The sequence below is a fragment of the Eptesicus fuscus genome, chromosome 20, assembly GCF_027574615.1.
Source record: "Eptesicus fuscus isolate TK198812 chromosome 20, DD_ASM_mEF_20220401, whole genome shotgun sequence".
Taxonomy (NCBI): Eukaryota; Metazoa; Chordata; class Mammalia; order Chiroptera; family Vespertilionidae; genus Eptesicus; species Eptesicus fuscus.
Window position 1 is genome coordinate 41,727,157 of NC_072492.1, and position 21,526 is coordinate 41,748,682.

Here is a 21,526-nt window from a genome sequence, read left to right on the forward strand (position 1 = left end):
AGTTTAGACCTTTCTCAAGAGCCGATTTTTAATTAGAATTGAGCACTCCAGCAGGGCAGAGGTGCTCAGAAAGGGAGGGTACTCAAGTTGGCTCCGGCTAGCCATAACGGCCAGCTGGCTCCCGCCCCTGACCTGCTCCTGGTGCAGACTCAGCAGGCTGCCGGCTCTGTCTTGCCGCATAGGTGCTTTGAGTCCCCCACCCCATGGGACCAGTGGCAGCCTCTGGGGGGCCATCCGCTGGCTCTTTGGAGCCTTGACTGCCCTGCTGACTATGCTCTTGGCACGGTCTAAAAGGGGCATCCGTCCCTTCCCATCAACCCGATACCTTTGCTGGCTCCAAACTTTGCAATCTATTTTCAGATGTAAAACGAGAGGCGGGAGTTAATAAAAAAAAAAATGGACGTGGGTACTAATGGGTCAAGGCCAACGTGAGTCTGAGTAAACCCTTTCCCACCACTGGCTTGGGCCAGCAGCTCCCCAGTCCTCTGTAATCCCTGGGAGCTGTGCCCAGTGGGGTCTCGGCCCCTAGTCCCAGGCCTCCTCAGCCCTGGGGAGTCACTCAGCCCTGAGTCCTCCCGGGAGCAGGGGGGCAGAGCTGAGCAGCTGCCCAGAGCTTGGCGGGAGGAAGAGCGGGGGAGGGGAAGGTGGGGAGATCCGGCTAGAGGGGAGGCTCCTCGGTCTCCTTCCTTCCTGGTTCCTGCAGCCGCCGGTGCCACTGAGCTCCATGAGGAGGGAGCAGGCGACGTGGAGACGGTGACTCAGAGGCAGAGCTGCGTGCGGGCCAAGGAGCACGGGCGTCCATGGACTCTGCGGTAAGGGGCCACGCCGGCGTCAGCTGACATTCCTCCCACCTGAAGCTGGCGGGTCTGCTCCTCCGGAGAAGGGCACCGGAATGGAGGTGGAGACAGAGCGCTCACCTGCCTCACCGCGACCCCACACCCTCTAATGACAGAGCCTCGCCCTTTGGCGGCATGCGGTGCGGGGCCAGGATCCCCCGGGGCCAGGGAAAGGGCACAGGGACACCCAAACACTGGGAGAGTTTGGGAACTTTCAATGGCTGAATGCGGGAATGTCCCCCCTAGGTCAGCCCCTGGCAGCATGGGCCCCTCTGCCCCCACCTCCCGGTCACCCCTGCCCCCGGCCAGCCTGGTCCTACCTGTCCCTGTTCCCTCTGCCCTCAGCTCCTCAGGTGCTTACAGGCTTCACAGAAGATCTGAGCTGTTGCCCCAGCCTCGGGCCAACCTTGCCCCTCCAGTCCCCTCCCCCGTCTCACACACACAGAGCCTCCTGCATTATTGATCTCCCGGTGGAGCCAGGATGGCCTGAGCGGGTGCCAAGGGCGCCTGTGGGCACTGCTGCAGGGACCTGTGCAGACCTCGGCATGTTCTTGGCCAGCTCTTCTCCGCCCCCCACTTCCTCCTCATCCCCGTCCGCTCAGTCCCCTGCTCTCTGGGTGGGTGGTACTTCTCAGGAACCCCAAGGACTGGGATGATAGGGGATGGAGAGGCTTTGGGGGACACTGAGCATCTGAGGTGGGCATCCTAGGGGGATGTCTGATGGGAGGAGGCACAGGGAACAATGGGGGCTGTCCCAGGCCCCAGTTTCCCCATCAGAAAATGGGAGCCCAAGAACTAGAGGATCTGGGGACCAGTTAGCGGGGAGTTGGGGTGAAGGGGCTGGGGGACTCGGCGTTGGGGGAGGAGGTCCTGGTAGGGGAGTCTCCAGGCCATGGTGGTGGCGGTGCAGGGGTCCTGAAGGAGGGAGGAGGAGCTGGACTGAGATCTTGCTTGTCTCGTCTCTGAACTCCTCTGGCCTTTTCTGGAGCCTCTTTCTTCACTCCTCTCCTCACTCTGATCCTCCTAAGGAACCCTTCAGAGAAAGCGCCCAGTGTTTCCTGGAGCCCCAGAATGTGTGCTCAGGGTGGGGCTGGGTGGACTTTTCCTGGTTTCCTCTGGGCACATGCCTGCCTCTCTGAGCTATCGCAGTGGCTGCAGGAAGCTGGAGGCAGGGAGACCCACCCAAGGTGAGGGAGGGACAGACTCAGGAGAGGCGGGACAGGGGAGCGGAAGATGTGTTGGGGAAGTGTGGTCCTAGAGGGAGCAGGACAGGTTGGAGGTGGAGGAGGCGCTAGCAGGAACTGTGCTAATGAGGTCTCCCTCTCTCTTGCTTCAAGGGCCCCCTCAGGACAAGGTGACATCCTTCCCCTCCCACCCTGCTCTGAGTCCTCAGCAGGGAGTGGCCGCTCCCTTCTCCATGGACTTCCAAGAGAGGGGCCCCCCCTCGCTGTCCGAGAGCGCTCAGTCTGCCAAGTCCAGCAGTGCCCAGCAGGTCTGAGGGCGGGAAGCCGGCAGGGGGTGGGCTTTATTTGGCCCCAAGGACCCTCAACAGCACCCCCCCCCCAACTCTGTCCTGGACTGCAGGCCTCTGAGCTGTGGGAGGTGGTGGAGGAGCCTCGGGGCCGGCGAGGCGCAGAGGGTATCATGCCCGAGAGGCAGGAGGGCCACCTGCTCAAGAAGAGGAAGTGGCCTCTGAAGGGCTGGCACAAGGTAGGTTCCAGGGCAAAGGGCAGGGCCAGATTCAGGGCAGCACGGGGGGATGCTGGAGGCTGCTGGGTATTGGTGTGTGTGTGTGTGTGTGTGTGTGTGTGTGTGTGTGTGTGAAGAAGGGGAAGAAGGGTCCATGTGTGTAGTTGCTCTCTCCTCACACCCTTTCCTCTTGGTCACCTGGGTCCTGTTCCTCCTGGGTGACGGCACAGAGATATTTCGTGCTCGAGGACGGGATCCTTCGCTATGCAACCACTCGGCAAGATGTGAGTCAGGGCCTGGCTGGGGGTGATGGGAGGAATCGGGTCCCAAAATGCCCTGGGCAGGCAGGGGGCTTCCGGAACCCCCCAGAGCAGGACCTGAATCCCAGGCACACTGTTCCTGGGTGTGGGGCCTTGAGCAGGTGTCTTCCCTCGTCTCTAAGATGGGGAGAGTGCGACCACCCACGTGTAAGGTCATTGTCCTCTTGGTAAGGGCCCTCAGGACAGTGCCTGGCACAAAAGTGCCCAAGAAAGGGGAGCTTGATCCTCCTCCTCCTCGTTCTGTTCTCGAGCTGGGAATAAGGAACTGAAGGCCAAGCAGCCCGGCTCTCTATTCCTCAGCCTTGCAGACCCCCGAGAGGGGGTGCGGGACAGTTTTCCCTGCTCTGTGACTCCCTGGAGCTCAGAATGTGACTTCTGAGTTCTGTGCACAGAAGGACTGTGACTTCGTTATGAGAGTGAACTTGCTGCTTGGTCTTAAGTGGCCTCAGGGACATGATGGCTCTGTGGCCCCGGGGTCTAAAAACATCCCTTTCCCCACTCTGCCCCCACCCCAGATCACCAAGGGGAAGCTGCATGGCTCCATCGATGTCCGACTGTCTGTCATGTCCATCAACAAAAAGGCCCAGCGCATTGACCTTGACACCGAAGACAACATCTACCACCTCAAGGTGACATCCCTGCGAGCCAGTTGGTGGCTTGGTCCCCAGCCTGGCAGAGGCACTGGGGCACCCAGGAGAGGGGGACAGGGGCTGAGGGTCCGTCCCTGAGTTTGATAAGAAGGGAGCTCCCATCGTGTCCAATAGCCAATGGCAAACCGCCCCTGCTGGTTGTTATATGAACAAACAGGACTCAGAGCTCGGACGTTGGGGAGGCTGGGTTCCACCTCCGGCAGGGGCCTTTGCAGAAGCTGGACATAAAGCCAGAGCCCCAGCTTCCTGCCCTGGAAAGCAGTCCTCCTTTCATGTGTCCGCCCCCCTCCCCCTCACGTCTGCAGATCAAATCCCAGGACCTGTTCCAGAGCTGGGTGGCCCAGCTGCGTGCCCATCGCCTGGCCCAGCGCCTGGACGTGCCCCGCGGCCCGCTGCCCAGCAACTCTCACCGGAAGGTAAGATGGGCCCTGGGGCAGGAGCCGTGGGGTTCGGGTGCGGCAGCTTCAGGGAACAGCGAGACCCAGGGAGGTGGGCACCATCCTTCCTGACCCTCCACTCACCCCACAGGTTCCTGGTGCCCAGCTCCCCACAGCGATCAGTGCCTCAGCTCTCCCTGGGGTGGGGCCTCGGGAGAAGGTGTCTTCCTGGCTGAGGGGCAGTGATGGCCTAGACCGCTGCTCTCACGGTGAGGGGCCCCTGGCACCACGTCTCCGCGGGTAGGGCCCACACTGTCAAGTTTACGTGGCATCAGCCGTCACAAGAAGGAGAAAATGTTAAAATGGCATCTTCATGCCTCAGGGGGCCCCGGTCTGGTGGGGGAGACAGCCTCTGCCTCCAAGCTGATTGGGTCTCCCCAGGCCCCGTCCGGGGAGTCCCCGTCCTCCAGAGGGTGGTGGGGCTCGTGGCACATGGGCAGGCGAGACCCGGGGCCAGGCCTCATGAGAGAGAAGATGCAGGTGCCAGAGCAGGGCGGAGGAGTGCAGGGAGTGGGACTCGAGCATCGGGTTCCTGGAGGGGGGCTGTGATGTTGGCCCGGGAGAGGGGAGTGCAAGCCAGGTGAGGCCCCAGAGAGCGTGAGGCGGCAGAGGGAAGGTGTGAGGTGGCGACAGTGGAGATTGGGTGCCGCTTTCCCGGGGAAACCAGGGTGGGGCCAGATCAACGGTGGGAACTGGGAACGTCTGTGGGCTCACGATTCGGGGTCAGGGGGAGGAAGACTGTCAGGACTTCCCTGGCTGCCGGGGGAGGAGGAAGGAAAGCTGGGGGACAGACTTCGGGGTACCCGTCCAGTGTTGGGAGGACTTCCTCATTCGTTCTTCCCGCAGAGCTCTCGGAGTGTCAGGGGAAGCTCCAGGAACTGCACAGACTCCTCCAGAGCCTGGAGTCCCTGCACCGCATCCCCTCAGCCCCTGTGATCCCCACGCACCAGGTGAGGCCCAGGGGAGGGTGCAGGCTCCTGCCAGGGGGCTCTCGCCGGCTTGCCGCTTCCATGCCATCACTTCCTGGGACAGGTCCCCAGTGCCCTTGCGTCACTGCTGTTTTCAGAGAGGCACGCATCTGCCCAGTTCCTCTCTTCCTCTGACCAGACTGCCTCGGGGCTGTCGCTCTGTCCCTTTGGAGCCACCCTTCCCCCCCGTCTGCCGGGGCATCGGGCTCCTTTCTCTGGGATGTCGCTTGTCCCTGTGCCCTCTTCCGTGGCCACCTGCCTCTCTCCCGGCTCCGATGGCTGCTGCCCCTCTCCCCACCCTGAGAGTGAAACCTCCCTCACTGGCACTTGCTAGGCCTCCGTGACGACGGAGAGACCCAAGAAGGGGAAACGGACCAGCCGCATGTGGTGCACACAGAGCTTTGCCAAGGACGACACCATCGGACGGGTGAGGTGGGGTGTAGACCCCGGTCCCTGGGTGGGAGGCTCTGAAGAACGCCGTCCCCTTCAACCCCTCTCCTCCCCCCACAGGTGGGTCGTCTCCACGGCTCTGTTCCCAACCTATCTCGGTACCTGGAGTCCCGGGACCACTCAGGGCCCCGGGGGCTGCCACCCCCAGACTATGCCCACCTGCAGCGCAGTTTCTGGGCCCTGGCCCAGAAGGGTGAGTGTGCGCTGGAGGGTGGCGGGCGCAGGGGGCGAGGAGGAGGCTCTGACGGCCTGCCCCTGCCCTCGCAGTGCACAGCTCCCTCAGCAGCGTCCTGGCCGCCCTCACCGCTGAACGGGACCAACTGAGGCATCTGCACCAGGGTTCCGAGCTGTCCAGACTGGGGGTGAGGCTTGGGGACAGGGTGGCCGATGGGAGGAGGGGGCTCGAGACTGAGGTCTGCAGGCCTGGGGGTGGTCCCAGATCTGGGCCCGGCGGGCGCGTGGCAGAGGCCGTATCTGCCTGGCAGGGCCGGGCAGGCTTATCCTCCTGGGACCCTGTCTCCTCACCCTGTCCCTGCAGGTCTCCGAGGCCTCCGCTGGCCCAAGGCGCCTCCATTCCCTGTCCATGTCCTCGGACACCACGGCGGACTCCTTTAGCTCCCTCAACCCCGAGGAGGTAGGAGCCGGGTGGCCTCTGTCCTCCTGGGCCCTACGCTCTAGCAGGAAGAAGGCACGGCTGGAGTTCAGACCTGCAACGGCCCAGAAATCCTAGCTCCAACCCTTTCACGTCCAACACTGGCAGCAGCCACCTCTTGGTCATTGCTTAACAGTGTGCAGATGCTTTCATCTAATTCAGAGGCCCGTGAGGCAGCGACTCCTTCCCTCAAGTCATAGATGAGGAAACTGAGGCTCACAGAGTCCCATTGGGGGGCTCCGCTCTCCGCCTTGCGGGCCAGCTGAGCTGGGAGTTAGGAGTCCGAGCAGAGACTCCGGGGCCTCCATGGGCTTGAATCTGGCTCCACCACAGGCCAACCTGGTGACGCGGAGCCTCAGTGTCGTAGTCTGCAAAGTGGGGGTAGTAAGGACACTCAGCCTCACAGGGTGAGCGTCAGGACAGATGGACTTCATACGCACACAGGGCCTGGAGCCGGGCTCAGAGCCGGTGCCCAGGAAGCGTGAACAGTTATGGTGGGACCCGTGTCTCCTTACCCCCAGGCTGGGGTTCACTCCACTACGCTCGCCCCGTCTTCTCCTGCTCGACAGGTTTCACACTCAGTCCCGGTTACGCTTCCCTCCGAAGGGAGCTGGCGGGCTAGGGGAGCCCTGCCTGCCTCTCCCGGCCCGGCTGACCTCCGTCCCGCTCCCACAGCAAGAAACTCTGTACATGAAGGGGCGGGAGCTGACCCCCCAGCTGTCTCAGAGCAGCGTCCTGTCCCTCGCGGATTCCCACACGGAGTTCTTCGATGCCTGCGAGGTGCTTCTCTCCGCCAGCTCTTCTGAGAACGAGGTGAGGGAGGTGGGAAGCTGGCAGTCAGAGCGGGGGGCCCTGTGGATAGAGGGGTGGGATCCAGAGAGACGAGACCCTACGGAGTCCCAGTCCCTTCTAACCGCCTCAGCTGCTGTTCTGGGAACACGGACAGCCCTGCAGGGTTCGAGGGCCCTGATCACGGATCTCTGCTGGGGACCGTCGTCCAGTCTGACGCACTTTATCCCCATGGTGCTCCCCTGAAATTGCTGCCTCAGCTCCACCCCAGCCATCTCCTTGTGACCCCATTTCAGACCCGGTGCTCCCTGGACCCCCACCCTACACCCTCGAATCTTAGTGATCCCAGTTTCCATTCCCTTTGTTTTCCTCACGGATTCAAAGTCCCTGAGTTTCTCTCCCCAAACCCCTAACCCCCAACCTCCCACCCCACTCATACGGCCAGGCCCTCCCTCAGGCATGCCAGGCCTCCCGGGTCAGTGTCTTAGGGCTCAGACCTCCCCAAATATATTCTCTTCCCCTTCCCACCAAAGGGCTAGCTGGGCAGAGTCTTGCCAGGCCCTGGGCACTGCCCAGCCGCCCGGGGGAGGCCCAGTCTGCCCGGCCTGTCATCTGTCCCGGCCCAGGGCTCAGAGGAGGAGGAGTCGAGCATCAGTGAGATCACCACCAGCCTGTCCGAGGAGGTGCTGGACCTCAGGGGAGCTGAGCGCTATCAGAAAGGTGCCCGCCAGGTGTTTGGGCAGCGAGGGGCGGGGGCGGCGGAGAAATGGTGGTGGCCACGCCCAGGCCCCTTGGGGAGGCAGTCCCTTGTGGTGACTGGTAGCTTCGGGTGCTAATTCCAGAGGTGACCCAGGAGGTGAGGAAGGCTAAGCCGGAAGCTCTGGAATGTACCAGGAGTGGCTCCAGAGGTGGGACAGGCTCCGGTCTGGTTTTCTGAAAAGGGTCAGGGAGGGCCTGTAGAGACGGAGACGCCCCCACGTGGCCGCTGCTCAGCAGTGTGGCTTTGGACTTGTCATCTTACTTGCTGGAGCCTGTGTCCTCACCTGTGAAATGGGCTGAATAACCTACATCCTGATAATCAGTCTCCACGTTTATGAAAGGAACAGAAGGCAAGGGTGGGGACTCGGAAAGGGTTTCTGGGGTACAGGGTCCCCCCAGAGCATGTCAAGAATTAGATCCCAGCCCTAGCTGATTTGGCTCAGTGGATAGAGAGTCGGCCTGTGAACTGAGGAATTAGATCCCGCATCGACCTGCGGACCGAGGGGTCCCGGGTTCGGTTCCGGTCGGGGGCACATGCCTGGATTGTGGGCTTGATCCCCGGTGGGGGGCGCGTGCGGGAGGCAGCTGATCGATGATTCTCATTATTGATGTTTCTATCTCCCTCCCCCTTCCTCTCTGAAATCAATAAAAATACATTAAAAAAAAAAAAAAGAATTAGATTCCCAGCCGCCCTGCCCCCTAGTGAGTCCAGGCTGGGACGTGGGGTGGGAGGCAGTGGGCTGTGGGCTGGGCTGTGGGCCTGCTGTGTCTGGGTGCCAGAGAGTGACCTGGCTGGGCTGGGCCCCAGCGGGGTGTGTTCCAGGGAGAGCTCTGGGGCCACCCCGTCGCCGCTGCCTGCCGGCGGCCAGCGGGCCCGGGGTTGACGTCAGCCTGTGGAACATCCTGCGCAACAACATCGGCAAGGACCTGTCCAAGGTGTCGATGCCCGTGCAGCTCAACGAGCCACTCAACACTCTGCAGCGGCTCTGCGAGGAGCTGGAGTACAGCAGCCTCCTGGACCAGGCCAGCCGCATCGCCGACCCCTGCGAGCGCATGGTACTGGCCCCAACCCGCCCCCGGCCCCGTCAGGCTGCCTCTCCCCACACCCCGCGGGCCCCTGCCTCCCAGAAAATCCTGGCTGCGCTGTCCCCTTGCTCCAAAGTCCCACCCCAGGACCCCAGCCCTTGCTCCGATCCCACCACCCCATGGCGTTCTCCCCGGCCTTCCCCCTGCAGGTGTACATCGCAGCCTTTGCCGTCTCTGCCTACTCCTCCACGTACCACCGAGCAGGCTGCAAGCCCTTCAACCCCGTCCTGGGGGAGACCTACGAGTGTGAGCGGCCTGACCGAGGCTTCCGCTTCATCAGTGAGCAGGTGGGAGCCCCGGGAGAAGGGGGCTGTCCTCACGGGTGGGCGGGGCAGGGAAGCACCTGCGCTTCCGAGAGGCCAGGGCCTGGGAGAGCCCCGGGCCACATGATGGAGGGACAGAGGGCTCTGCTCGAAGGAGCGCCCCGCTTAGTGTGGGAGACAGACTGAAACAAGGGGCTACTGTGCCCCACGCTAGAGCTGGGATCATGGGAGCTCGTAGGAGGTTCTGCGGCACCCCTGCCTGGGAAGGCAGGCTCTGGGGCAGGGCTGGGGCACGTCCGGCCCGCGGGTGGTATGAGGCCCCCAAAGTCATTTGGTCTGGCCCTGCCAAGGCAACCACAGGTGGGACTTGAAATTCAATAAATCTGGGAGCTTTTTTCATAGCAACATAATTTATATGAAGTGAATTATATTAAGTGAATGATGTTAGAAATATCCTAATGGCTCTTGGCAGAAAAAAGGTTCCCCACCCCGACTCTAGGGGGTGATCTTGAGCTACGTCTTGAAGAATGGAGTTGTCCAGGAGTACACGGGAGTGGGTCGGACGGGGTGTTCCAGACAGTAAAGGAAGGGATGGAGGCGTTTGGGAGGCGTTAGGGACAGGGCTGGGGGACAAGGCAGGGCCAGACCCACGGAGCCCTGTAGGTGGTGGAGGTGAGGAGGGGCTGGTTGTTTTTAAGTCCTGAAGGCTACGGGGAGGCACTGGTGGAGTGACGTGCTCAGAATTACGCTTTGTAGAGAGCATTCCGGCAGAGGTGTACGGTCAGAGGAGCCATTAGGAGGGCATTTCGGTCCTTCCTCTGGAGCTGATGAGGACCTGCACTTAGGCCGTGGCAGCTGGATTGGGTGGACGGGGGTGCGGGGTTAAGAGCTATTTATGTCTTGCCCTTGACAGGACTCAGCGGTGAACAGGATGTTCTTACACTTGGGGAGCAGGGAAGGCGGCTGATGAGAGGGAGAAGTCTGAGGGGGTCTGGTCTGGAATTCGGACTGGGGAATTTTGGGGTGTGTGTGTGTGTGTGTGTGTGGCGTTGCCAGTTAGCAAGATGGAGCATAGGGGAAGAAGGTAACTGAATTAGGGAGACTCCTGTCCACGGGGGCTTGACTTCCAAGGGGAGACGTCCAGTGGGCCCTGGGGCATCTGGGCTTGGAGCTCCTCGGAAAGCACTGGACGGGGGGCTGACGGATCAGGAAGTCACCCCTCAGGTGGCAGGCGAAGTCCCCGAAGTCCCCGACTGCTGACAGAAAGGGTCTGGGGGAGTGTGGGGGGGAGGGGGGAGGAGCCCTGAGGTGCAGGGGGAGGGGGAGGGTGGGGCCACGGGACTTAGGGGGTGTCCTTAGCTTCCTGATGAGGGAGAGCTCAGACACAGGTTGGGGGTGAGGCTGGGTGCCTGTAAAGTGGAAGTAAGAGAGAGAAGTGCAGGATATTTCAAAAAAACGTTACCGTGAGGGAAAGAGGAAGGAAAGACGGTGGCAGCCAGAGGGGGAGATAAAGGGTTGAGGCAATTTTGTGTGTTGGCTTCTATTTGAAATGTTTTTGAAAACATGGTGATGAGTTCCCGCAGCCCAACCGTGTGAAGAGCAGAAAGTGCCCCCACCTCGCCCCTCTGGGGCAGCTGCGGCCAGTGCCTGCCCCCCGCATGCGCCAGCAAAGATGCGCCTGACTGGAAAGGCAAGGTTTACTCTTGCTTCTGGCGGCAGGAATAGGATGTATTTCAGTTCGGAGAGAAAGAGCGATCTAGAGGGAAAGACTGCAGTGCAGAGAGAGGGGCGATGGGAGGAGCGGGGGGGGGGGGGGGGGGCTACAGGAAGGGGCGGGAGGCAGCGTGAGGACGAGAGGGGCCCTGGCCTGGCAGAGGATTGGGGTGGGAGCCCGTAAATTGGTGGAAGGAGTCGCCTGCTGTGTTCTCCCTCTGATTATGGGGGTGAATGTGGTTTGAAGGGTAGGCTTGGGTGGAGGCCCTCAGAGGATTGTGGGTGATGCTGAGGTCCCAGGTGTAGACGCGCTGTCGGTTCTGAAGTTGCTCAGCATGTGCTGTCTGTGTGACACACAGGGGCGAGGGGGGTCTAATGAGCAGGGAGTTGGGGCAGCACAGAGGGGTCTGCAGGTGCTGGGGGTTGTGGCGAGTGGCCGCAGGGGGACAGGTGAGAGGGCTGGGAGCGGTGAGGAGCCGCAGCTGCGTGGGAAGGAGGGGAAGCCCTGGCTGACAGGCCACGGCAAAGCAGAGCGGCCGGGAGTCTTGGCAGGAGCTCCAGGTGACAGGGGATGGGCAGAGAGGCAGGACAGCAGGCTGGGAGATGCCGGAGTCCAAGGTTCCAGGGGTGGGCACAAGGTCAGGGTTTTCCACGTAGCGCGGAGGCTGCAGGATGGTATCAGCTTTGGGGAGAAGGGGAGGGAAGGGGTCCTCCTGGGAGGGTTGGCTGTCAGCAGGGCGCAGTGGAGTCCCCACCTGTCCCTGCGAGAGAACTTTCCAGGCCTCAGCAGGGGTTCTGGAGGGCACCGTAGACCGGGTGGTGAGAGGACTCCAGCGGGGAGCGAGTGGGAAGGGGGAACGCAGGGGCCTCGTGGACAAAGAGAAAATGATGGGCTTTGGGTGGTGGCCAAGGATCACAGGGAAAGAGACTGGAACTAACTGATCTTCCGGTTCCCAGGGGGGTGGGGGGGAAGGGACTTTCGGGGGCCTCAAGGGCAGCCTCAAGAGAACTTCCTTGTTCCCCAAGGTCTCCCACCACCCCCCCATCTCGGCCTGCCATGCGGAGTCTGAGAACTTCATTTTCTGGCAAGGTGCGGAGGGGCCATGGGTGGGTGGACCTGGGCGGGCGGTGCAGGGCAGATGGGGGAGGGGCTGGGACACTCTCTGGTCTTATCATTGCTGTCCCTCTCCCTCCCCAACCCCACCGCAGACATGAAATGGAAGAACAAGTTCTGGGGGAAATCCCTGGAGATTGTGCCTGTGGGCACCGTGAACGTCAGCCTGCCCAGGTGAGTGTCCTCGGTGCTCGGTGCGCGCAGCCAGGCCCGCCCACAGGCCCTCCGCCCACAGGCCCTCCTCCCGGCTGGATGGGGCGGAGGCAGGACAGGAGGGGACTACGTTTTGCCCCTGTATTTGCAGCAGTTTCCCATAGAGAAAGGGGAGGCGGCTTAGCTTGGGAGAGCTGGGAGGGCTCATCGCCGGCATCGGATGCAGTGGCTTTCACACTTTTTGACCATGACTCACAGTAAGAAATGCATTGGAGACTTCAAGCCAGAACACACACACGCACGCACACACACATACTCACACGCACATGCACACGCACACACACACACACACCTAAATGATCTCAGAGCTGGTCACAAACCACATCCAGCTCATTTTACAGGTGGGGACTGCAGCCAGGAGTCAGCCAGAGGCCGGTGTCGGGGAGCGGGAGGGAGAGCCTGGGCTTCGGGGTCAGAAGTCCTGGCTGAGAGTCCTGCTTCTGCCACTTAACAGTCAATCGAGTGGCAAAAAGGACTTGACGCCTCTGAGCCTCGAGCTCCCTCTTCTATCAAATAAGAGTAGCCCGGCAGGAAGTCGCGGTTCGATTCCCGGTCAGGGCACATGCCCGGGTTGCGGGCTCGGTCTGTTTCTCTCTCTTTCTCTCCCTCTCCCTTCCTCTCTGAAGTAAAAAATATATATATATATATATATATATATATATATATATATATATATATATATATTAAAAAAAATAAAGTAAGAGTAATGAGTAATACCGATAGAAGTGGGGGGTAAACAGGGTAGTGGAACAGGGCCACCACCATCCTGGCATCCAAGGGCACAGCCCGTGGTTTTTTTTTGTGTGTGTGTGTTTTTTTAATATATTTTATTGATTTTCCACAGAGAGGTAGGGAGAGGGATAGAGAGTTAGAAACATCGATGAGAGAGAAACATCGATCAGCTGCCTCCTGCACACCCCCTACTGGGGATGTGCCCGCAGCCAAGGTACATGCCCTTGACCGGAATCGAACCCAGGACCCTTCAGTCCGCAGGCCGACGCTGTATCCACTGAGCCAAACCGGTTTCGGCCAGCCTGTGTTTTTTAATCTCTATGACCAAGCATGTCAAACTCGAGGCTGGCAGGCCACATGCCTCATTTTGCAGCCCGAGGGCCACGAGTTTGACATGCCTGACTTAGGCACTCAGGAATTTAATGAGCGGAGACGTGTTAGTTGAATATTTTCTGGGAAGGCCGCTCTGCTTTGTAAGTAAGTCACCCTTCACGGCAGGTCAGAGCCAGGGCCCCAGGGTGTCTTGCACAGACCCAGGTGACCTGCCCCCAAAGAGCCGGGGGCTCTGGCTCAGGGCCGGCCCGCTGCCCTCCCGTGCTCCGTCTCTCCCAGGTTTGGGGACCACTTTGAGTGGAACAAGGTGACGTCCTGCATTCACAACATCCTGAGTGGCCAGCGCTGGATCGAGCACTATGGGGAGGTCCTCATCCGGAACACGAAGGACAGCTCCTGTCACTGCAAGATCACCTTCTGCAAGGTGGGCACACGCCCCTGCCCCTGCCGGGCCGCCCGCCGCCCCCGCGGCTCACGCTGGGGAAGCGGAGGGAACACCTCCCTAAGCCACCTGCCCCCACCCCACCCCACCCCACCCCAGGCCAAGTACTGGAGCTCCAACATCCACGAGGTGCAGGGCGCCGTGTTCAGCCGGAGCGGCCGTGTCCTCCACCGGCTCTTCGGGAAGTGGAACGAGGGGCTGTACCGGGGACCCCTGCCTGGTGGTCAGTGCATCTGGAAACCCAGTAAGTGGGGCGATGGGGGAGGACCGGGCAGGGCGAGGGCAGCTATGGAAGTCCACCTGCCCCAGCCCCTGCCTTCCCCCCAGACTCCATGCCCCCAGACCATGAGCGAAACTTCGGCTTCACCCAGTTTGCCCTGGAGCTGAATGAGCTGACGGCGGAGCTGAAACGGTCACTGCCTTCCACGGACACTCGGCTCCGGCCAGACCAGAGGTCAGTGCCGGGCAGCTCCTCCCTCCCCCACGTGGCGCTGGAACGGCGTCCTTCCTTCCCTCCGTTGCCTCAGGGCCTCGGGTTGGGGGGCCCCGGAGGGGACCGTTCCCCTGATGGCGGTCTGGATGCTCAGGTACCTGGAGGAGGGGAACATCCAGGCCGCCGAGGCCCAGAAGAGAAGGATCGAGCAGCTTCAGCGGGACAGGCGCAGGGTGATGGAGGAGAACAATATCGTCCACCAGGCTCGCTTCTTCAGGTCCTGGGCCCTCGGTTGAGGCTCCCCTGTCCCCCGCTCTGGCCCCTTCCTGCTTTGAGAGGGGCCGCATTGGGAGGCAGCATCTCCAACCGGCCTTCCTTCTGGATGTTCACACGTCTCCTTCCTGGCTCTCTTCCCCCAGGCGGCAGACAGACGGCAGCGGGAAGGAGTGGTGGGTGACGAACAACACGTACTGGCGGCTGCGGGCCGAGCCGGGCTACGGGAACCTCGACGGGGCCGTGCTCTGGTAGCCCCGGCCCCGGGGGCGGGCGGCTCCCTCCTCCTCCCTCCTGCCTCCATCCCCACCACGGACACATGGGCTGGACACATGGGCGAGGCCAGGCCCTCCCCCTCCTCCGCCCCCCACTGCCCTGGAGACCACAGGGGCCGCCTGGCTCTGGCCCGCTCCCCTCTGCCGGCCAGAGGGGTGCATCTCAGCCCGTCGCCCGTCCCATGTTTGGGTGAGAACAGGGTTCGTGCTTCCCAGTCTCGTTGCCCCCATAACCGGCATGTAAGACCCTTCTTGCTCTGTCACCCCCTTTCTTCCCTGTTGGGGGGCTTGGGGGAGACTCTAGGCTCTCCAGGATCTTTCCCCTGTTTCAGTGCCTTCCTAGGACACAGGGGACCCCTGGATGCTCCCCAGGCTTTCTATGCCCAGGGCTCTGGCCCCAGCTGTGTGGTTGGGGTGAGTGAAGGGGAGGAGTCGGACGACGTTGTCTTCCACCCCGTCCCTCCCAAGCCCCTCGCCAGCATCTCCCGGTGCTCTGGCCCCGCGGGGCTCCCCTTGCTTGGTCCCTCGCAATCTCTCTCATCCTCCTGGATCCCCTTCTCCCAGACTGCAAAACACCGGCAGCTCCCCGCTCCTTCAGCCCAGTGGTTTCCTTCAGGAGTCCTCCCCACCCCCCAGCCCGACGGGGCCTCTCCAAGGGGCGGGAGCAGACTGTGCAGGCAGGGCTCCCGGCTCCGAGCACCCCCCCCCCCCCGGTGTGAGTGAGTGTGTGCGTGTGCAGAAGAGTACGTGTGTGCGTGTGTGCGTGTGTGTGTGCGCGTGCACGCCTGAGCACTGCTTGCAGGCGAGCAGGATCCCCACTGCAGCCCGGACCTGGGCGTCCGCCACTGTCGCTGCTCATTTCCACAGTCCGCCTCTCACTAAGGCGAACTGCTCATTCCAAGCGCCAATAAAGACTGTCCCAGACTCCGGCCTGTGACCTTCACTTAAACACGCGCTCCAGCTCAGCACAGGCCCACAGCTACCCCGCACCTGGCCTAAAAGGTGGACGCCCTCTCTTTCCCTCAATCCTCACAGCCTGCGCGGACTACTTCTGTCCCTCTAGGCCCGTGGTCGGCAAACTCATTCGTCAACAGAGCCAAATATCAACAGGACAACGATTGAAATTTCTTTTGAGAGCCCAATTTTTTAAACTTAAACTTCTAACGCCACTTCTTCAAAATAGACTCGCCCAGGCCGTGGTATTTTGTGGAAGAGCCACACTCAAGGGGCCAAAGAGCCGCATGCGGTTTGCCGACCACTGCTCTGGGCGGCACCTGACCTTGCCTGGAGGTTACTGTTGCAGTAGCCTCGGAGCCCCAGTCACTTCCATTGCAATGCTGGCTTTCAGGGTGAGGTTGTTCTTTAAAAAATATTTTTTATTGATTTCAGAGAGGAAGGGAGAGGGAGAGATAGAAACATCAATGATGAGAATCATCAACCGTCTGCCTCCTGCACGTCCCCTACTGGGGGTCGAGCCTGCAACCCAGGCATGTGCCCTTGACTAGAATTGAACCCTGGACCCTTCAGTCCGCGGGCCGATGCTCTATCCACTGAACCAAACCAGCCAGGGCTCAGGGTGAGATTTTAAGAGAAAAAGGATACCTTGTACTGCTTTAAACATATCCATTGCTTCTGAGTGCCTAAAGGAAAAGTCAAAACAACTCAACCAGGCAGAAAACTGGTCCCTGTCACCCGCTGGCACAAAGTGCTGACCCCCACACCAAGCGTCCTGGGTCCGGGCTGTGCCTCCACCTCCACCCCCCCCCGATTCGCGTGTGTTCAAGGAGAGGTGGGAGGGAAGAGGTGAGAAGGGGCTGGCGGTCAGGGCAAGCTGCCGTTTCTCCCACTACCCCACCACCTAGGCCAGTGATGGCGAACCTATGACACGCGTGTCAGCACTGACACGCGTAGCCATTTCTGATGACACGCGGCCGCATGCCGAGGATGAGACATTTGCTGCTCCTGAGGATGAAACATTTGCGACTAGAGTCTTGGAGTTAGTTTTTTCCTCAAAGTGACACACGACCCGAGTTATGCTCAGTTTTTTGGCGAAGTTTGACACACCAAGCTCCAAAGGTTGCCCATCACTGCCCTAGGCTGAGCCCAGCCGCTATTTCAAACTACGCGATTTTGGTCAAGTGCCTGACCGCTCTTCAGACGCTTCGTCCCTGCATCTGGCCGCTTGTATCTCAGAGGAGACTGCGGAGGGGCCCGGACTCCTGAATTCACTCGTTGTCTCGGCCCCCGGCCCCACCCCAGGCGCTGCTCTGGTTTGATGGGTGTCCTGAGAGCGAGCTGTGCTTTCTCTGGGGTTTGGCAAGAGCAGAGGGGACTCCTGAGTTACCAGGTCCTTCCCATCCTAGTCCTCTTCTTCCCCTCCCCCCTGCCCTGGGGCGGGGTAGAGGGCCACATCTCCGGTTTCCAGTGTTAAAGTCAAAACCAACACACTTGCCCTGACACCACGTACCAGAAATAACCCCAACCCATCCCAGCAGAGCCAGAGCCTGCACACATTCAGGATTTATTTATTTTTTTAGAAACCAAGGTGCACGGCCCTCCCCCCCCCCCCCCCGCCTCCACTCAGAGCAACACAGCCTGACCCACCAGCCTGGGTTCAACTTCCACATCTTTTAAGAATTAGAGTTTCAAAGAGACAGAATCGCACAGATCTGTCTCAAACAGCGATGGGAGGCCAGCAACACCTCTGCCCACAGGAACCAAGGCCTCTGTGGCTGGTGCCATCTAGACCGGCATCTTCTCCCAGCCCGGGCGCCACCTCAGCAGCGGGAAATGGTCAGATTGGTTTTGCTCTTGCCGGGGCCCAGCTGTGAGGGGCTTTCCTGCTGGAGGACTGAGGGCTTCTCAGAAACCCTCCCACCTGGTCAGGCTGGGTCACTGCTGTCGGGGTGCCCAGGCCACGCTGTGCTCTGCGGACAGAGTGTGAGGGGCCCCAAGCAGCTGTGGGTGGGTGGTGGCCGCCTCCCAGCCGCTGGGAGACTGGCTGGGACGTGGAGGGGGCGGTGGGTGCTCAAGTCAGGTCTGAGGCAGGAATAGTGGGCCCTATTTTTAAAAATTATTTTTTATTGATTTCAGAGAGGAAGGGAGAGAGAGAGAGAAATATCGATGATGAGAATCATTGATCAGCTGCCTCCTGCACGCCCCACTCGGGATCGAGTCCACAACCAGACCGGGAATTGAACTGTGACCTCCTGGCTCATAGGTCGACGCTCAACCACTGAGCCAGCCGGGCAGGCGGGCCCTTGTTGGGAGCACAGCTCCTCGGACACCGGGTATTAGATGGAGACTGGGAAGTCGTAGGCATATATAGGAGAGACTTAACTGCAGGCCGAGTAGCCATTGCTACTACAGGAGCCGTCAAAGCAGAAGGCAGCCGCACAAAGGCAGCCCCCAAACCGGCTGCTCAGTGGCAACTTATACACACGCTCCAACAGGAGAGGCCTCGGCCAGTCCGTGCCGCATTAACATAATCAGGTAGCCATTGCCCTCGCCTGCATCGGGCAAAGGGGCCTCTCACCTAATAGTACTGCCGCGTCCTCGCCTGTGGGCATGCGTGTGGCAAATTGGCCTTGATCATCCTGCGTGCTCTGATTAGGGCTCCCACAGCCCTGTTCTTGAGCCCATCTCAGTCCAGGCCAACGACACACAGGAGGATGCTCACCAGGGGGCCTTGGGGCAGCCAGCGCAGACCTGGACCCCGGCTGTGGTTGGGGATGTGGCAGGCCTGGGGCAAAGGGGCGGACGGTGGGCTTACTGGCCCCACATCTCGTGGCTTGGGAAGGTAGGAGATGGACCACACCTGTGGTAAAGCCAGGCCCGGGTTCCCCCCACTTCCCTGGGTGAGCACAGGTCAGAGCTTGAAGAGCCGAGGAAATCCCTGAGCCCAACAATGGTGGCAGAGGGAGAGGGAGGCAGGCAAGAGGGGGCAGCTCTCACCTCACCTACTGTGGGTCCTCCAACCCCAAACAGCGCCAGAGAGAGAGAGAGAGAGAGAGAGAGAGAGAGAGAGAGAGAGAGAGATTGTGTGTTTAAAAGGCTGGAAATCTTATAAGCCCCAATTCCCTGAGTTTTCTGAATGAAGAGTGGCTTTGGGGGTGAGTGTGTGTATTTATAATAAACGGAGCGGGGAAAGAACGCTGAACCAGTCAGGGAGCAGGGTTTCAAAGACCCACCCAGTCGGACATTAAAGTGGTGAAAACAGATTTTACTGGGTGACGACTGACAGGGAAGCTGGCATTTAAAGGGACCGTGAGGGAGTGGGGAGGGGGCCAGCGGGGGCTCCGCAGACTCCAAGTGCAGCCCCAGGGCCTGCCCGGAGGGAAGAGAGCCCCGGTGTGGGTGCAGACACAGGGGGCACTAAGTTTCCCATGCGTTAGCCAGGAAAAGAAGCCAAGAAAAGCAGGATACAAAGCACCTTCACAAAACATGGGGGGCCCAGGCATCGGTCCAGGAGGAGGGGGCAGCACCCCTGGTCTTCCTGGCCCTCCCCACCATCAGTCCCTGAGACGGAGCACAGCAGCCCACACAGTCGCTGGTGGAGCCTCCTGCCCCGTTAAGGAGCCCCGGACTGTGGGACGTGGCTGCCCCATCCACCGCAGACACACAGAGAAACCTGGCTAAAGGGGCCAGAAAATTCTGGAAGGGCGGGGGTCCAGGCTGGCAAAAGGAAGGCAGAGGGCGCAGAGATGGGTGCCTGCCCCAGGCGTCACCGTCGCTGCTCTGGCACCGGCCGGGGTAGCCCAGGATGGGAGGTGGCCGGGCGCACCGGGACCCGGTTCCGCGGCTCGGGTGCAGCCCGCCGGGTGGCCGCGGGGCGGAGCCCGAGGACCGGGGACGTGGGAGCGCGGGCCTCGCTGGGGCCGGAGAGACTCGACTCGCCGCGTCCCGGGTCGCCTCTGCCCCGAGCGGCGCGGGACCGCGTCAGCCGCGGGCGGGGAAGCCGCGTTGGGATGCGGGAGGGCCGGCTCGGCGACCCGGGTGCCGGGAGCGGGCCAGGGGCGCTGCTGGAGTCCCCGCGCGCGCACGTGCACACGAGTGCGGGTCCCTCCTGCAACACGGGCACCCCAGGGCGCACCCACCCTGGACGGCCTCTCCCCACAGCCTCGACCCCTCGCTCCCTCCATCTCAGGGTGTGTCCGTCCGACCGAGGGGAGGATGGAGAAGGGCCGCCCGGGCCAGAGTGCGAGGGAGAGAGAGACAGAAACATCAATGATGGAGAGAATCATTGATCGGCTGCCTCTTGCACGCCCCCCACTGGGGACCGAGCCCACAACCCGGGCATGTGCCCTTGGCTGGAATCGAACCCGGGACCCTTCAGTCCCCAGGCTGATGCTCTATCCACTGAGCCACACCAGCCAGGGCCCCTGTAGTTCTTTTAAAGGGACAACACAACACTGTTTGCTTTCATCCTTCATCCCCGTTCAAAGTAACGCACTGTTCATTGTTGGGAAAGAACAGACATGATTTTTAAAGTACGCATAATACCCCACCGGAGAAGAGGAGGCTTAGAGGTACAGCCTGTTAAATATGCCGTCACACAGCGATAAAAAAATCCTCGAAGCAGTGTCTGCATCTGATTTTTTAGGCTAAATGACTAAACATGAAATTATTAGACCCAGTGCAGTGGGTGTCAGGCCTGGCTGCACACGCGATTGCTCTGAGTTTTACAAAAGACGTGGCCCCCGGGGCCCAGTCATTACCAACCTTCGCCACTCACTCCCAGACCCCTCCAACCGTACGGGCTCACTGCAATGTCTGCCTCCGGCCACCCTTGGTAATACTTTTTATTTCTTCAGTATTCATCAAAATATCATTGTTTTTCTTTCTTCTCAAGTGGATTTTTTTTGTCATTTATATTCTGAGAAAATTGCCCATTTCATCCACCTTTCCAAGAATATCAGTACATAATTATATGTGTTGCTCACTCATGATTATTTTCATTAACCCAGTAACTTATATTCCCTTCTTAATTCTCAAAACCTATTTCTGTCTGATAGGTTTTAGGCTAAAATTAAAAAGACTGATAACATGAAGTATTGGAAAGGTATAAATCAGTAGGTCTTTCACACATTGCTGGTGGGATTGTAAATTGGTACAACTATGCCAAGGTTCGGGTTCGATCTCTGGTCAGGGTACATACAAGAATCAACAAATGAATGCATGAATAAGTGGAACAGCAAATCAATGTTTCTCCCTTCCTCTTTTTAAAATCCATTTTAAAAATAGACTTAAAAGTTTGTTATTTCTAGAGTGAGCACTGAAAGAAAATAAAAATATTTTCTTCTATATTTTTATAAAACAGCAGAACACTTGCCCTAACCAGTTTGGCTCAGTGGGTAGAGCATCGGCCTGCAGACTGAAGGGTCCCGGGTTCAATTCCCATCAAGGGCACATGCCCAGGTTGCAGGCTCGATCCCCAGTGAGGGGGTGAGGGGGTGGGTGGGCAGGGGGGACGTGCAGGAGGCAGCCAATCAATGATTTTTCTCTCATCATTGATGTTTCTCTCTCCCTCTCTCTTCCTCTCTGAAGTCAATAAAAATATATTTAAAAAATAAAAAGGCTGCAGAACGCTTGAGACGACCCTGATCTGTCCAGGGTGCTGACAACTCACAAGCCATCCTGCCAAACAGGTTGGAAAGATTTGATGCCAATTATGAAATTAGCTACAGTGACTTTATGGCTTCCAGTCTCAAGAATTGTGGGTCCACACTCCTCTCCCCACACCTCACCATGGGGAAAATGAAACCAGAGACATCCCGTCTTGAGCCCAGTAGACTAGAATCCCAAGGAGCCTTGAAAAGAGTTACGAAACTCAAAAAGAAGCACAACTAAATAATACCTTGGATAAGAGCATATGGACATTGGATTTAAAATTTTTAAACAAAGGGTTACAGTAATAGACTCACAACTCAGGACAATGGCAAATTCTGGGAGAGACCAAGGGAGCTGGATAGGGAAAGGGAACACAGATGGAAAATTATTGGTATTGTTTAGGGTCTTAATTGTGTTTGATTCACTTATTTTTAATATTACACTTTAAATCCTAAGTATATGCCACATGTATTTTTTTTTTTTTTTTGGG

General features: G+C 59.6%; 1 protein-coding gene across 2 annotated transcripts; it reads left to right on the forward strand.

Moving 5' to 3' along the window:
* The first annotated feature begins 2,203 nt into the window (after positions 1 to 2,203).
* Positions 2,204 to 15,119, forward strand: OSBPL7 (oxysterol binding protein like 7). Of its 2 annotated transcripts, XM_008153770.3 has the most exons (22): positions 2,204 to 2,328; positions 2,421 to 2,546; positions 2,756 to 2,809; positions 3,361 to 3,474; positions 3,801 to 3,911; positions 4,024 to 4,141; positions 4,779 to 4,882; positions 5,235 to 5,327; positions 5,411 to 5,543; positions 5,618 to 5,712; positions 5,889 to 5,984; positions 6,678 to 6,815; positions 7,418 to 7,511; positions 8,359 to 8,606; positions 8,786 to 8,923; positions 11,639 to 11,702; positions 11,822 to 11,900; positions 13,284 to 13,428; positions 13,546 to 13,690; positions 13,774 to 13,900; positions 14,034 to 14,156; positions 14,299 to 15,119. In XM_008153770.3, exons 1-22 carry the CDS (start codon positions 2,254 to 2,256, stop codon positions 14,405 to 14,407), a joined length of 2,529 nt encoding a protein of 842 aa, XP_008151992.2. In that variant the 5' UTR covers positions 2,204 to 2,253; the 3' UTR covers positions 14,408 to 15,119. The 2 variants fall into 2 exon arrangements, with proteins under 2 accessions (XP_008151992.2, XP_054565127.1); XM_054709152.1 differs by lacking the exons at positions 14,034 to 14,156; positions 14,299 to 15,119 and having other exon boundaries at positions 13,818 to 13,893.
* The last annotated feature ends 6,407 nt before the right edge of the window (positions 15,120 to 21,526 follow it).